At 35.4% G+C, this 15,879-nt stretch overlaps 1 protein-coding gene across 12 annotated transcripts in view; it reads right to left on the bottom strand.

The window, feature by feature from the left end:
• Window positions 1-15,879, bottom strand: part of LOC309632155 (platelet glycoprotein 4) — a 200,930-nt gene that overhangs the window by 97,146 nt on the left and 87,905 nt on the right. For all 12 annotated transcript variants that reach the window (XM_082399391.1, XM_082399382.1, XM_082399387.1 and 9 more), the window contains 6 exons: window positions 12,135-12,295; window positions 7,880-8,027; window positions 6,950-7,129; window positions 5,610-5,701; window positions 3,463-3,509; window positions 672-741 (listed from right to left, as the gene is read on the bottom strand). In XM_082399391.1, coding sequence (XP_082255517.1) covers window positions 672-741; window positions 3,463-3,509; window positions 5,610-5,701; window positions 6,950-7,129; window positions 7,880-8,027; window positions 12,135-12,295 — 698 coding nt within the window. The remainder of the gene's footprint in view (window positions 1-671; window positions 742-3,462; window positions 3,510-5,609; window positions 5,702-6,949; window positions 7,130-7,879; window positions 8,028-12,134; window positions 12,296-15,879) is intronic.

Raw genomic sequence — 15,879 nt, 5'->3', positions numbered from 1 at the left:
TGATATATATCTCCTACACTCCCCCATTTACCAAGTGTCCACCATAACCCCAGCAATGTACCGGGACTCGATACATGTTTTCTAATCCCCAGTTAACTCTAGTTGAAGAAATGCTGCTCTTTTCAGTTTTACAAATATGGAAAAATTCAGAGATATTAAATGATTACCCACACCACAAGCGTTTAGAAACAGGGCTAGGATTCAAGGATATCGGTGTGTGTGCCAATGCTTTTGTAATAGCTGCTAGGCCCCATCAATTTGAAAAGGTGCTATACTGTCTGTAGAGCACATTAACATAGCTCTGTGACTGTGGTATCATCCTCTTTGGACATCTTTACAAAGACTGAACATGCCTTTCTAGACTTGACTGTTATTACACATACTACTAGTTTAGTAAAAGAATGAAAATATAGTTCTTGCTTAGAAATAACAAAGAAGAAGATGATTTGCATTATGCAAAATATCCTCCATCTTTCAATTTTTTAAAGACTTATGAACACATTATGAATTCCATATTATATTTCTTCTTAATACATCAAGAAAAGACTTCCCTAAATGTACTTTATTTTTCTCAAATCACATGATTATTAAGTATGAGCTTCTTGGTCTGTGTTTTATCTCTTAGGGGAAGAACTGTGACTTCGAGAAATACATCAATGTCTTTGTCTTACCTGCAAATGTCAGAGGAGAAGAATTGCAATACCTGGGTCTTCTCAACGAAAGGTGGAAATGATGCTGCGTCTGTTTAAAAACCAAGCCGGTGGCAAGGGATTAGGTGTAATGTGTGTCCTAGACAAACCTAGAAATCCTGATTCCAGCAGGGTTAAGAGAAATATGATGCAAACTGTATATATAATATTAAAATTCTCCGGTAGCCACATTTTAAAAATGAAAAAAGTATCTGGTATATTTTATTTAACCCAATATATCCAAAATACCATCATTTTAACATACAATCAATATAAAAATTAACAGAAATCTCAAAATCCAGTGTGTACTGTATACTTACAGCACATTTCAGTTTGTACTAGCTGCATTTCAAGTGCCAAATTGTGGCATGTGCTAGCAGCTACCACATTGAACCAGTCTGTACACTATACACAATCACTGGTATTCAATTTCATACTAAATTTTCCCACTCCTTAAAAATAAATGAAAGTTAAAATCGCACATTGTTAAAACTGTGATTGTGTGTTTTGAAATCCTCCACCTATCAGTAGAGTGGCACTTTTCTTACCTTGAGTTTCCTTTAGAACTCATTTTGGTAAATGTTGTTCTTACTTTTAATAATGATTCATTCACCTACCCTAATGTCTGATTAATATTTTTTAAGTCACTTATTGAAGTTCTCTCACCAAACAAACAGAATTTCATGCAAATGGTTGGAAAATGTACACATCAAACTAAAAAGGGCAGTTGTTGAGTTTATTGAATCTCTACTATGATTATGATCCATGGCACAGCACACACTGGATATAAGCCGAAATAACAAGATTATGCCTCCATTTGCTCCACAAATGAATATCACCAAAATGAGCCACCACTGAATGTGTCTGTTCAAAACAGTAAGATCCATCCTTCAATTATGAATACCATGCTCTTTTTCTGGTAACTGCACTAACCTTGTGATCTTATTACATTTCATTTATATTTTTTTGATAAGTGAAATGTAACAGAATATCTCAATGAACTTGATACTGACATTGAGAGAATGGGATATTGAATATTACCTTAAATTCCACAGATAGGCCCCTGAATGGGCATTGTCTACAACTGCTGTCCCAACACCTTAGCCATTAAAGGAAAAGAGTACCTTGAAAAGCTTTAAAAATGATCTGAAATATCATTGAAAATTGTGTCATAATGACACCAACAATTACCATGGGCCATGACCATAAGATAGCTGATATTAGCAGGGCTCTTTTTTGTAATACATTCAAATGTAAATCAATATTTTCATTTTCTGTCTCTTTAAACTTATTGAACAAGATAGAAGAAGTACATCTAAATCATGATAAAAAACACCTTGGAACATTTTCCATTTCATTAGTCTCTTTCCCAGTGCCATAACTAAGAATCTCTCTCACAGGGATTCCATCAGAGTCCTCTGGCCTGTTCAGTCTACCTTTACTCCTAGTTTGTTTTACTGCTTTTTCCTTCTTAGATACTTTTAACTTCATGCCTGATGCATATGTATTTATATTATAGTCATTAACGAGTCTTCTAATTCCTGTTTTAAAACTTCTCTACTTCTCTGTTTTGGACAAAGTTTTAAAATATATTTTTAAGCCCATAAACAGTAGTTTACTATTTAGAAGAAGCACAGTATATTTTTCTCTGTATCTAAGGACTGAAGTTTATGCTTATGAAATTACTAGAGTTAGTGGTATTGGGACACCTGACTATTTGCAGAAATGAACTGCTGAGAAAGGACTTCCTCACCCATCCCCATGACTCAAAGCACTACAAAGCAAACTCAACGTTTGGGTTTGCTGTTTTCTTCTAGAAGAGTGTTAACAAAATTAAATAAACATGCAAAACTCAGCAATACGTTGGTGAAAATGAACATTCTCTGTTTCCTTTTTATTCCCTGCCTTTTCCATAACTTTGTATTTAACATTTTTCATCTTCATTATATTACTTTCCTATAAAGTATTGTCTCACTAGCTTTGTAAACATTATACTCTGCTTCTGCTTCTTAGCAGCTGAAAGTTCACCTCTGATTTTAATTACCTCATGGGATTCGATTCCCATTGCCTTTTACCATCTTAATTCTTAAAATAATAGGCATATGTGTACTTTGCTTTTCTTTAAGGAGAATAACCTGGATCTACCACACACTAAATCTAAATTCATAGTACCTTTTTTCTTCACAACTCTAATTCAGAATGTTCATTTCTGCATACATTTTTCATGGTTAGTACACTTATAACCTTATTTTGTTGCTGCTGCTGTTTTCTCTCTCGTTTCTGATCATCTCATTCAAAAATCCATGGCTCTGTCTTAACATCTTCACTGATTCTACCTCATATTGAAACCTCAGTTTGGATGCATGTTTTACTTTTGTACTTATCTTGATTTTTTAATTCTTTCAGTTTTAAACTATTATCTACACAGTATTTACAAAAGATGCAGACAGTAACTACTACTCTAAAACTTTCTAACCCCTGACTTCTGTGGCCAGGGAGGGAGTTCAATTAAGTAAAGCTTTTATGAAGCAAACATTTCCCCAGGAATGCAGTAAAGGCTCATCCTCAATGGTTAATCTTCAGAAATCCCATCACATTAGACAAACATTTACTAAGCCTACATAAGAACAGAGATTCTGAATTATGTTGTAGGGATACAAAGATAGGTAAATGCATACCCTCAACCTCCAGAACATTGTAGGTACCCTGGTGGATTTGTAGGAGAAAGGAGTTGGTTTCACTGTGATTATTACCACAAAACAAATACCCTTACCTGTACCATTAATCATGTCACAATAACTTGGCCAATAGGAGAGATTCCTTAGGAGTAAAGAAAAAAAGAAAGAAAGAAAGAAAATGATCAGTCTCATTTCAACAGCACCTTTTCACATTACATTGTCTATTATGAGTCAGTACTCCTGCAAAAATAATAAATATTGATTAGACTAGATGTGTCAAATGCTAAGTTTAAGAAATGTCCTAAGTCATTTGGTCTATGTTTCATTTGAAGTTTGCATCTTGTTGAGATAAATGAAGTGCCTGATGCCATTAAGTGGCCAGATTATACAGTAAAAGCTGCCAAAAGTTGGTAGTTAGAAACAACTTGGAACAGAGTTCTGCAAAAAGAAAATTGAGAAGCACTTGTCAGAAATTTAGCTCTCTACTTAGGGGAAAGGTTTTTTGTTTTGTGTGTTCAACTGAATAGGAGGAAAATATTAACCAGACAACTGGTATAAACTCAGTATGAGGGAAGAGGGGAGTGTGGAGGAGGACAGAAAGAAGCAGATGTTTGATCAGTAGAGATTAGAAATATGTAGATAATCAATTTATACTTTTCCTCTCTTTTATCTCTTACGTGAGTGGGCATTAAAGTAGGATGGAGTTTATTAATTTATACTCTGGTATCTGCATAAGATATATGTATCGACATATATATCTGGAAACAATAAAAACAACAATAGTGATAGTTTCTCTGCACACTCAGCCACTTTTTGGTGATGGAAAATGGGTTTTTCACACTCCCAACATACCACCCAATAAGATGTCAAGGCAAGCTATTGCTTTTTTTTTTTAATTTAACTTAATTTATTTTTATACAGCAGGTTCTTATTAGTTATCTATTTTATACGTATTAGTGTATATATGTCAATCCCAATCTCCCAATTCATCCAACCACCATCACCTCCACTGCTCCTGCTTTTTTAAACAGAGTAAACTTAATCATGCTCAGTCGTGCCATGGTCAGTTAAATTAACCTCGTCATAATCTTAAACTCATGTGAAATTCTTATTCCAATTTGGAGCATTTAGTAACTCTCCTCAAAAACTCTCTGTAATATTGAAATAGAGGAAATGCTCACTTGCCTCAACGTATAGTGAGTTCCCCTAAAATGAGCATTTAGATGTGTTCATTTTCCTCTATTAGAATTTTTAACAAAAATACATGACTATGAACTCTGTAGAACAAAAAGGACTACACGAGTGTTTAACTGTTTTAAGCAATTTTTAGATAGGAACGCAGTGTGAGGTAATGTTTGCTTAATTAATAAAAATATTTCATCTCTTTTGATTTTGATTATTCTTTGTCAGGAAATCACTGACTTAAAAGTCATTTTAACTTTGAGGAGAAAAGGCTTTTCCCTTAATATTTATTGGGGTTCTTCCTATTTTAGATATATGATGAATAAATTAGATGTACTCCAGATAAACAGGCACGAGCTAGGGGAAAGTAGGAAATCATGGCTATATGAACATATCTCATTCTACTACTACTTCACAGGAGGCGTGCTCCTTATTTTCAAGTTTAATATGTCAGTTTTAGCACTTGAAATACTACTTCCCTTATTGCATTGATAAAGTTTTTAAAAGCTAAGTTATCAATATGGAAAATTATTTCAAGAAAATTTTGAAGGGGAAAGTCATGAAAGTGTTGGCATGGATTCATTAAGCTTCCACCTTTATAGGCACATTTAATCATGTCCTTGGAATGAACAATTTTTCTTTGACATGCTCGGTTAAAATTAAAAAAGCAGAAAGATATATTTTCCTACTTACTAGACGATGGAGTTGAGGTATTGATTTTCTTCCTTTTCATTTGTGGTTATGTAATTATATGAGTGCATGATAACGCTGGTTATGCAGCAGAGACGGAAGTAGTCCCTTTAGATTTCTTTATGTAAGAGACCCTGTGCATAAAGGTCAACCCTCAGTGGGGCTGACACTCAGCACCTATGCACTAGTGTGACCAGTCGTCACAGCTAAAGGGTTAACGCCTGGCAGAACGGGAGTTTCTAGGGCTGAGATACAGGCAGGTCTGTTCCATAGGTTGGTGCCTGTACATTACCAGTTGTTAAAAAGTTTCTTGCCTGCCTTAGAGTATCCTAGTGACACACACACACACACACTTTGTGTGAATACTTACTTTTTGCCTTTATATGTGTCGATTATGGCAACTTTGCTTATGTCATCCTTTCCGCTGAAAACTTTATAAACTCCGTCAGCAGTATTGTTATACTGAAAAGATATGTACAAGAAAAAATTACTTCTACAACAAGCCACATTTTCCAAGTTATCAAATATGTAATTAACTTACTTACACATTTCTCAGTGGTTGTTCATAATTATTTTATATGATTTGAAATATATATGTGCAATAAAGTTTTAAAATGTTTGGTCTTTAACATTTTAAAAAGACGTAATATAAAAGGTGCCTAGAAATAAATGCTAGATGCTGAGACAGAAGGAAACAAATAGCAAAGCTGACATCCAACTCTAGCACACTTTTCATAATTAAGCCAGAAAGGCCATCTTAATCACCACTCCTATTTTATTGAGGTGAGGGGATAATGAACAAAACCTATGAGAACAATGACAGATTTCTAGAAGTAGTCTCAATGTTATGATCTTTAATAAGATAATAAGTGGTTATGAAAGATTAGGTCACAAAATTTAAAACAGAATTAGCCAAGGAAAGAATTAAGAATGTTTGCGTTAAATAATAGTAAATGAATTTATTATCCCTTAAGGCTTTCTGTATTCATATTTGATTGATATATGAACTTGCAATCCTAAAAGCCATCTAAAGTAAAATAACAACCATGAACTGGAGAATATAACTAATATGTCATATAGTGCCAAATGAAATCACAGTCATATTTTCAATGCAGTAGTCACCTTGTCCTATTTATAATTCAAAACATTATGCTATAACTAAGTACATAACCAAGTTCACATTTTTCTTTATCTCCAAACTGCCATTTCATGGCATTTGTAGATTCCTAGAAGTTCTTATCAACTAATTCTGTGAAAATATGACATTGCTGATTTATCAATCTGCTGTGCAATTTCTGGTGACTTTTAAATTTACATTGAAATAAATTTGTAACAGGTCTAGAGAAGGAAGAATGATACGATGAATACAATTAACAAAAATAAAAATATGGTATTAAACTTGATTTTATCAGACAGGAAATCAAAACCAAAAACAGCGTTCAAAGTCTTACCAGCTTATAACCTTATTTTTGACAATTGTATATTTATCTAAGAGTGGAAACTTGATTAAATGTGCTAAATTCAGATAAGTAAATTCTCCCAACTGAGAAAACTAAATCCATGTAGGTAGAGACTTTTAAAAACTTAGAACATGTATTCCCAGATCAGAAATAGGGGTAACACACTAAATGATAAAATTATGAATTGCCAGTGCCATCATATTTATCCAATTAAAGTCTAACAGTATCGACATTCATATTTCGTACTCACAGGATAAAACACACCAACTGTAGTAGTAATAGGGTATGGAACCAAACTCAAGAATGGGTCCTTATAGCCCCACAATAGTTCTTTCAAAGTTCTCTTTTGAAACATAGACGATTTTGACTTCTTGATAAGTGAATTAAGTACTCCTTGAATAAATACGTTTGGGTAGAGGTGGGGTGCGGCCTGCAAAAAATAATCACCATTTAAGACACCAGTTACAGTAACAGATTTTAAACAAATAAATGGAAAATACTAGAATTAAGTTTGATAAAACAGTTTTCAACTGTATCTTTAAAATGACTGCCAAATCTTGCCAAGACTAAAAGTGTATTTTTTCTTCATCTCTGAATGATTACATTTCTCTGCCTCAGTGTGAGCCACAGGAAGACTTTCAAAGTTAAATCCTCCTTTTTAAAAAATACACTTAAAAAAAAAAAGTTATTTATTTATTTATTTTTGGCTGTGTTGGGTCTTTTTTGCTGCGTGCTGGCTTTCTCTAGTTGCAGAGAGCGGGGGCTACCCTTCTTTGCTGTGCGCGGGCTTCTCATTGCGGTGGCTTCTCTTGCTGCCGGAGCACGGGCTCTAGGCGCGTGGGCTTCAGCAGTTGTGGCTCACGGGCTTAGTTGCTCCGTGGCGTGTGGGATCTTCCCCGACCAGGCCTCGAACCCGTGTCCCCTGCACTGGCAGGCGGATTATTAACTACTGCGCCACCAGGGAAGTCCTAAATAATACACTTTAGTTTTCTAATTCAGTTGATTATTCGATAATCTTGTTATCTTTCCAAATGAGTGTAATTCAAAATAATGCCGTAAGAACACATTTTCATAAAAATGACAAAATAAATGATATCTAATGGTAGTTCTAATCATGAGATTAATTACAGAGGATTCTAGAGTATTTCAAAACCAGTAATTTCGCTGTTTGTCTACTCACTGCCACAGCCAGATTGAGAACAGTGAAAGTGTCATTCTCGGTTCCAACTGATAGTGAGGGTTCGAAGATGGCACCATTGGGCTGTAGGAAAGAGACGGTGTGGGTCTCAGAGTCCTGGGTTATATTTTCCTTGGCTAGATAACGAACTCTGAAAAAAATAAGTAAATAAAATTCAAAATAATTGTTTCAAGTGAACATTAAGTCTCATATGCCGTTCATTCATGCAACAAATAATTTTTGAGTGCATAGACTATGTCAGAAATTAGGCTAAACAAGCAGGTTAAAATGATATATAAGCAAATGCTGAGTTTCTAGCAAATCAGAGAAGGCGGGGTGGGGTGGGTGGGGAGGTGTCTTAGAGGTACAGAGCAGGGGAGAAGGAATACGTCTTATTATAGGAGTTTGCACAGAGTCTGTGGGAAAACACAGAACAGGTACAAACCCAGGCTTGGGATGGTTACGGTGGGGATAATGGACAAGACACAATTCCACATAAGTAGTCTGAATGACAAGGAGAAGTTTAGTTTGGTAAAGCAGGGTAGAAAATAGAATGTAGAAGATTAAGGAGTAAGAACATGGTGTAATTTTAGATACGCAAACATTTCACTATGGTTGGTTTACAGAGTTAGAGTAAGGAGAGTGGTGGAAATAAAGCCACTGAAATAAACAAGATCTCAAACATAAAAGGGTTGTGTCCTGTACTCAGATATTTAGCTTTTTATCCTGAGGGTCGGGAGGAAGACAGCAGAGAGGTTGAAGGAAAGGAACAGTAACAGCACGTTTCCATATATTAGAAAGACTTCAAAGTGCACAGCCTTTCCACCACTGGCTTTTCCATAATTTCCAGTATTTTAATGAGAATTAAAGATAACTAATGGAATATAATTTCCACTTTAGAGATCATTCCCCTCCGTCTCTGCCCCATATATTGTATACTTATTAGTTCTAAGCTCCTGGCTCTAAAATCTCTAGGCAAAGTACCAACTACTTTTTAGGAATGTGGTGAAGGGTTATATATGGAAAAAAATCTTTTGCAAGTATAAGATATTTACTGAGATGAAATAAGGTATACATTATTCATTGCTATATCATATATCTGAATGTCTATTATGTGAGGTTCTAATAGTTATCTGTTGCTATCTAACTAAGGTAAAGACTGAAAAAGCATGGGACTGAAATGGAAAAAATAAAACAAACCAAAAACACGTGACCTGATTTCAATCAGGTATAATAAAAATGTAAATTCCTATAAGATAGGTATTATGTGTGTTTTGTATCCCCAAGCAGTGTCTGGTACATGGTAAGTTCTTGGTAAATATTTTTGAATGAATAAATTTATTGTTCACATTCTTTAAAAAGAGAATTCACAAAAAATAGAAATAGATTTTATTTCTAATGTAATTTCATCAAGCTTTATTATTTATTCTTCTTGGAGTACTGTAGACATGCAAAGAATATAAAAATCTGGAACATCTCCCTGGAGAGTCTACTACTCGTCAATTACTGTTTTCTATTAGATAACTGTATATTAAAATTAGATAACATATTAACATTTAAAATTAAAATACTTTAATTTTCAGGATTATATATATAAAATAATTGAAATAGCAAAATAATTGTGACCCAAATTCTAGTCTACTTAGTTATACTTACATTGTACCAGTAGATGGCACTGACGAACAGAAAAATCCTTTAAACTGAGGCCTGGGTTTAGAAGGTACTTTTAAAAAGAGAACCTAAATCGCTAAAGTTTTTGTTTAAAAATTAGAATGTATACAGGTTTCAGAAAGTGTTGGTTAATAAGGCCAAAGGGAGAAATTTGCCTCAGATTTTGCTTTCTATGTACTCCTGCCAAAACAAAGTAATTAAAAAAAAAAAAAAAAGATTGGATCTGAGAATATTCTGAAGGAGCTACCAGGTCTTCATAGAGATGGTGTAGGTTGGAACATATATAATTCAGATCTCTATCCAGGCAATTTTATGCTTTGACCCATGTCACATCTTGTCAAAGTTTCATCAAGCTCACTTTAGCAGCCAAAAGCCAAATAAGCCTGTGGTTCTGTTTGAGGAGAGACATCTCCTCCACTTAGAATTTCAACTGAGTTCAGGGTGTAATTGATGGGCAGGCAGGATCACCTCAACACGTGGAAGACTCTCAAACTATTAACTTTTTCGGAAAGGTAAACAGTCATTTTCCCATCATTTAAGGCATCCAAGCATACACTAAGGACTGTTTTGTTGACATCACGAGACAAGATGACTTGTAGTTGATCACAAATTCCTTTAACATTGTTATATAAATAGGAGTTTATTGTTTATGTACTTTAGCTGCAAATCCAGCTTCTCTTCTCCATTCCTCCTCTCACTGCTTCTCCAAGTAAATCAATTATATCTAACCCACCCCCTTTCATCCCTTCGAGAGCAAGGTTTAAGCCTCCAAGAATAAAATATGTATTAACTGTCAACTATCAGAGCAGGATTAGGACTAGATTCATTATGTTTTTCCATACCCCAATTAATATCTTTAAAAGTAAAAACCCCTCCAAACAAACAAAAAATTAAAAACTGCAATGAGTTCCCAAATTCTAAGTATTCTCTTTTATCACATATATTCGGTTCTCTTAGGGTATGATTTTTAATCAGTTATGCTTAGATTCTTATTAGGTCATATGTGAATTCTACATTTTCATAGGTACACATCACAGCTACAACATTTTTTGGATGAAGGTATTCATACAGGCTTTTCATAATAACATAAAAACTATAAGACCATGAAAAAATAAAAATATTTTCCAAGGTGAGGTATTGTTTTGTTTTGTTTTCTGGGTTTTTTTTTTTTTTGTAACACTGAAAACCATGTCTTCTTTGACAGAGCTGTGAACAGTCGCAGACCTGTGCCTGGAGACAGGAGACGTGGGGATAATTATTGGGACAGAATAGGCACCAAGGCTCTTGGCAGCTTACATATCATGTGCTATGGCAGCAGGCATCACCCTGCCAACTACACTGTTACTTCATTATATTTGAGTGTGAGTTGTCAATCTAGAAATATATTAATGCATAGAAAGGAAAGAAATTATATAATCATAGACTGTCTGAAACAGATAAGAAAGTAAAACTATGAATTAGAAGAAATCATTACAAATATGAAATTTTGTAATAATACTTGATCATGGCATATGAGTAGTTGTATTATTCTTGAGGAAAAACCACTCATGTGTATAACAAATGATACAGCAGGATTAGCTATGTTCACATATGGGCACCATAAATATATTCCTAATACCTGGATAAGGTTAGTGTTTTTAGCACCTCAATCTCCCCTTTTCTTACTTTGTTAGAAAATACACATAGTCTATAATTTAGACAGGAGAAAATGTACACAAATATCTAAGAGCTACCTGTTCCTAGGTTTGTGTGAACATGGACAAATCATTTCACTTACCCTGGTGTCAGTTTGTTTTTAAATTTACAAAATGAAAAGTTCTGGCTAATTATTTCCCCCTACTTCCAATAGCCTACGATTGTATTCAAAAGTATGTTAAGGCATGTAGATAAAGGTATAGCTTATTCAGTCTCAGTACTGAAGAAAACATAAGAATGAAACTACTGAATAAATACAAACACCCACATGACCTGCAAATTAGTTTGAATAGAAGTCCTTAGCAGGTATTGTAGTTAGGTAGAATCAGTTTAATGCTGTGGTTCTCAGAATTGAGTGTGTATTGCAATCCCCCAGAGTATTTGTAAAACTCATTGCTGAGCTCCAAACCAAGAGTCTCTGATTCATTTGGTCTAAGGTGGGGCCTGAGAATTTGCATTTCTACTTAGTTCCCAGGAGATGCTGATGTTGTTGGTTCGGGAGCCGCCCTTGGAGAACCACTCGTATAACCTACACTTTCAATTTTATGATTTTAAAGTGCTCTGATTTTAAAATTGTGATAGATGGTTTTTTATTTAGCATGCATATTTTAGACTTGCTGAGGATACATGCCACAAGTGTAAAACTCCTGTAACTTCCTAAATGTAGGGCAGTTAATTGATGCTGGTAAATTCATAATAAAATATATATTTCTTATCATCATTAAATCCTTAGATTAGGGTTTTATATAGGCAGAAACAGAAATTTCAGTGTATATTAATGGTAAGAAAATAACAAGTACATTTCAATACAGTGACATTTGTCAAGTGGAAGCTTTTTCAGAAATGCATATGGTCAAGGAAAGAGTGCCACTTATTGCGGGGACTCGCTCACCTGTACGTGTAAGGACCTCTTTGCTTAACTTTAATTTTGCTGCTGTTAACTGCCACCTCCTCTGGATTCTGCACATCAAAGATCCAAAACTGTCTGTAAACTGCTGTGCCTGTTTTAACCCAATTTTTAAAAGCAATTGTACCTTCTTCAAGGACAGTTTCCTATGAAAAAGAAAACAAGTTTGGGTTATTTCTTTGTAGTCAATATGGGCACTTGTGGGAGTTTAAAACCATTAATGAGTTCGTGAAAGAACCAAGCTCAAGTATCTTGTTTGTGAGAACCTCTGCAACCTGCCACAGGTTGCGACAGAAATGTTTTCAACACATTTGATAGCAATAGCTTTTCGTCAACCTTTTTTTTTTTTTATAAATCTGATAAGAATTTTTTTTTTAATTTTATTTATTTATTTATGGCTGTGTTGGGTCTTCGTTTCTGTGCGAGGGCTTTCTCTAATTGCGGCAAGTGGGGGCCCCTCTTTATCGCGGTGCGCGGGCCTCTCACTATCGCGGCCTCTCTTGTTGCAGAGCACAGGCTCCAGACGCGCAGGCTCAGTAGTTGTGGCTCACGGGCCCAGTTGCTCCGCGGCATGTGGGATCTTCCCAGACCAGGGCTCGAACCCGTGTCCCCTGCATTGGCAGGCAGATTCTCAACCACTGCGCCACCAGAGAAACCCTCGTCAATCTTTTACAAAGAGAATGAGTGTGTAAGATTGCAGACAGGTCTGTCGATTGTAAGACCAACCATTAGCAAGCTTTAGAGTGACCTTATGGCAGTATTGCAACAGTTTATAACACAATTTATTAAGCTAATTTAAAGCTTTTCCAAAAATTTCTTATCAGGTTGAATATTAATTTCTCCTCTGCCCTCAGTGAGATGGATTGAAGAGGCAAAACAGAAAAACTGAGGGAAAATTCTAGTGGTATTGGAAGCTTTTTCATTTTCTTCAAAAGTTGGATACTTGAGGGGAAAATCACTTAATATTTGTTAAATTAAGAAAAACACAAATTTGACTTCTCCCCTTCAAAACCCTGCTGAATGAGGCTTTCCCAACTCTCAATACATTTGCAGAAACCTACTAGTACATGCTTCTAAAAATTACAAGTTTAATTCATTATTATTAGGTTAATACTTTATTTAAAAAAAGGATGAAATAAGGAAGTTTTCATGTTATCCTTTTGTGAAATCCATTAAAAATCTTTGATGCCCCTTGTAATAAAGATAGACAAATAGAAACAATACCAGTGACAGAATCAGAAAACCCTACATTAGAAATCTCCCTTGTGCTTCAGGAGCTGGGATTGAATAGAGAGTCACCAAACCCTTTGGGTCAATTTCAGTATCTGTCAAACGAGGGAATTATCATAGATGCTCTCCTGGATTCCTTCCAAGGCTTTCACTCTCTGAGCAGGAAGCCTATGAAGCTCTAGTAGCTAACGCAGACAAAGGTGACTTTGTAGCAGGCAGTGTTTCCAAGTAAGTACCTTGGGAGGAATGCCCAGGTGTAAAGTTCCAACGTACCTTGCTGCCAGAGAAAGAGGAAGGAAAGTATTTCACACAAAATGAGCCTAATAAGACCTATGAATAGAGGGACAATCTAACTTCTTTGTTTCCGTCACCTGGAAGCATCAATTCATAGAATGATGGATCAGGAAAGGACACTGAACATTAGCACATTTTCTAGTAGAGCGTGCTGAGGCTCTGAGAAACCAGGTGTCTGGCCCATGGGTACGAGGCAAATACCTAGAAGTAGAATCATGATGAGGATCTTAGTCTCTGACCCTTAGGCTGGTCCTCTTTTACACCGTGTTTTTACTATTTTTGTTCCTGTCACCTCTGCACTTAGTTGGTAGAAGTCAAGTTAAGTTTCATATCTTCAGGGAACTTTACTTATTACTTAGTGGAGAGAATAAGGGAATTCCTTAGAGAAGAACAGGGCATCAGCTAAAATGCCTTTACAAAATCCTGTGCTGTTGCAATCATTGCTGTTGCAATATATACTGGGTACATTGGAGCTGCTAAAGCGATGTTAGATCTTCTTACTTTTTACAAGCAGTTGTCCTTGAAAATCTTTTTATTTGCTCCTAAAAAGTCTATTTCCATAGCAAGCTCAAAATTAAGACAAAATTGTGTACAGATAAAGTATTAATGCTATTCTTTTAAATGTAAGGGTGTTTACCCTAAATGATGGGGCTTTTGAAGCTGAAATCTATATGGAAGCTGAAAGCTGTGTTAATTTACCCATTTCAAGAGACTTTATGAGGGGAAAACTCACACGAACATACACACATACACATTATTACTCTCACACTATAGAATGTTAAGGACTAATATATATAGTATCAATTGTTTATCATGTACCTCTCAAGGCACATATTTTATTTCAGTTCTTAATGAAAGGAACTCAATAATGTACTTGGCAGGACAGAAAACTCCCTAACTCTGATGTTTGTGCATTTCATATCAAAAGACATTGTAACTGTATCATGCCTTTCTTCTAATGCCATGAATTACTTTGTCTTATTTGTTGACCTAGAGATTTTTTTTAATGGGGAAATTGAAACACTAAGAGTTGAAATGAATGCATTGAATTACTAGCTTTAGAATTAGGGTCATATAACCCCATCCAGTTTTTAGAAGTAGAAGTGGGTCCTAGAGAAGCAGATGTCTGATTCAATGTTGTATGACAATTTAGTAGCAGATAATGGAGAATCCGGTGTTTCACTCCAATCTTGTGTGGTTTCCATAACACCATGGTTTGTTCAGAGACACAGAGAAAAATATTGAAGCAGTCACAATAGGAATGAATTTCTTCTGATCCTAACATTACCAAATGTACTAAAAAATTGTATAGGTCTCTTTGACTACGAAGGCTAAATATATCATAAGTTCCTCTAAAAGGAGCAAAAGTTTTTATGTTTTTGTGAATTTAGGAGGCCTTGATTTTAAGTTGACTTTGGACTCTCTACCCTATTTTGCAGATCTTTTACTAAATTTGAAGTACAAAGGTGATAATTATGTGTACAGAAAAAGTAATATTTAACATCCTCTCACTTGGCTAATATGTACATCAGTATCTGTCCCTGACTTTAAGTGTTCAGACTATCCAGCCCTAGTAATGAGTGGATGCCAGCCTGATGACTGCCACATGACAGGGTCTCCAGCTGGGTTGAAAGCCACTTACCTTGAAACTTCTATTTTGCTACATTAATTTAAAGGCAGATATATGGGACTGTAATGCCCTCTATCTAGTCACCTGGTCACTTGATTATTGCTGTTATGGGAAAACAGTACTCACCAACTTTAGTGTAACTATTAAAATGTCCTTGATATCTTCCTATGCCCGAAGTGTATAGAATACATATGTAGAAAATATATCGTCCCATTTCTCAGGGCTCTTACAGAGTACCAAGAGACGGAATCGTATATAGCAGATCTTATTTTTTTTTGGTCACGTCATGTGGCATGCAGATCCCAGTTCCCTGACCAGGAATCAAACCTGTGCCCCCTTCAGTGGAAGCACGCAGAGTCCTAACCACTGGACCACTGGGGAAGTCCAAGAGATTTTAATCTATGAGTAGATTTCCTTAGCCTACTCCCAGCCTGACCAAGTATATTGGCTTCTTCACTCAAAGCCTAGAGTGAAGTGGTTAACAATGAAATAGATGCTGAGTTTGATTCCCAGTTTGGTCACATGCTAACCAGTTAAACCTGGGCAGGTTATTTAATTTCTTTGTACCTCAGTTTC

The sequence above is a fragment of the Balaenoptera borealis genome, assembly GCF_965194805.1.
Source record: "Balaenoptera borealis genome assembly, chromosome: 7".
Lineage (NCBI taxonomy): Eukaryota > Metazoa > Chordata > Mammalia > Artiodactyla > Balaenopteridae > Balaenoptera > Balaenoptera borealis.
The sequence above is the reverse complement of the archived record's forward strand: the minus strand, read 5'-3'. Positions and strand labels throughout refer to the sequence as shown.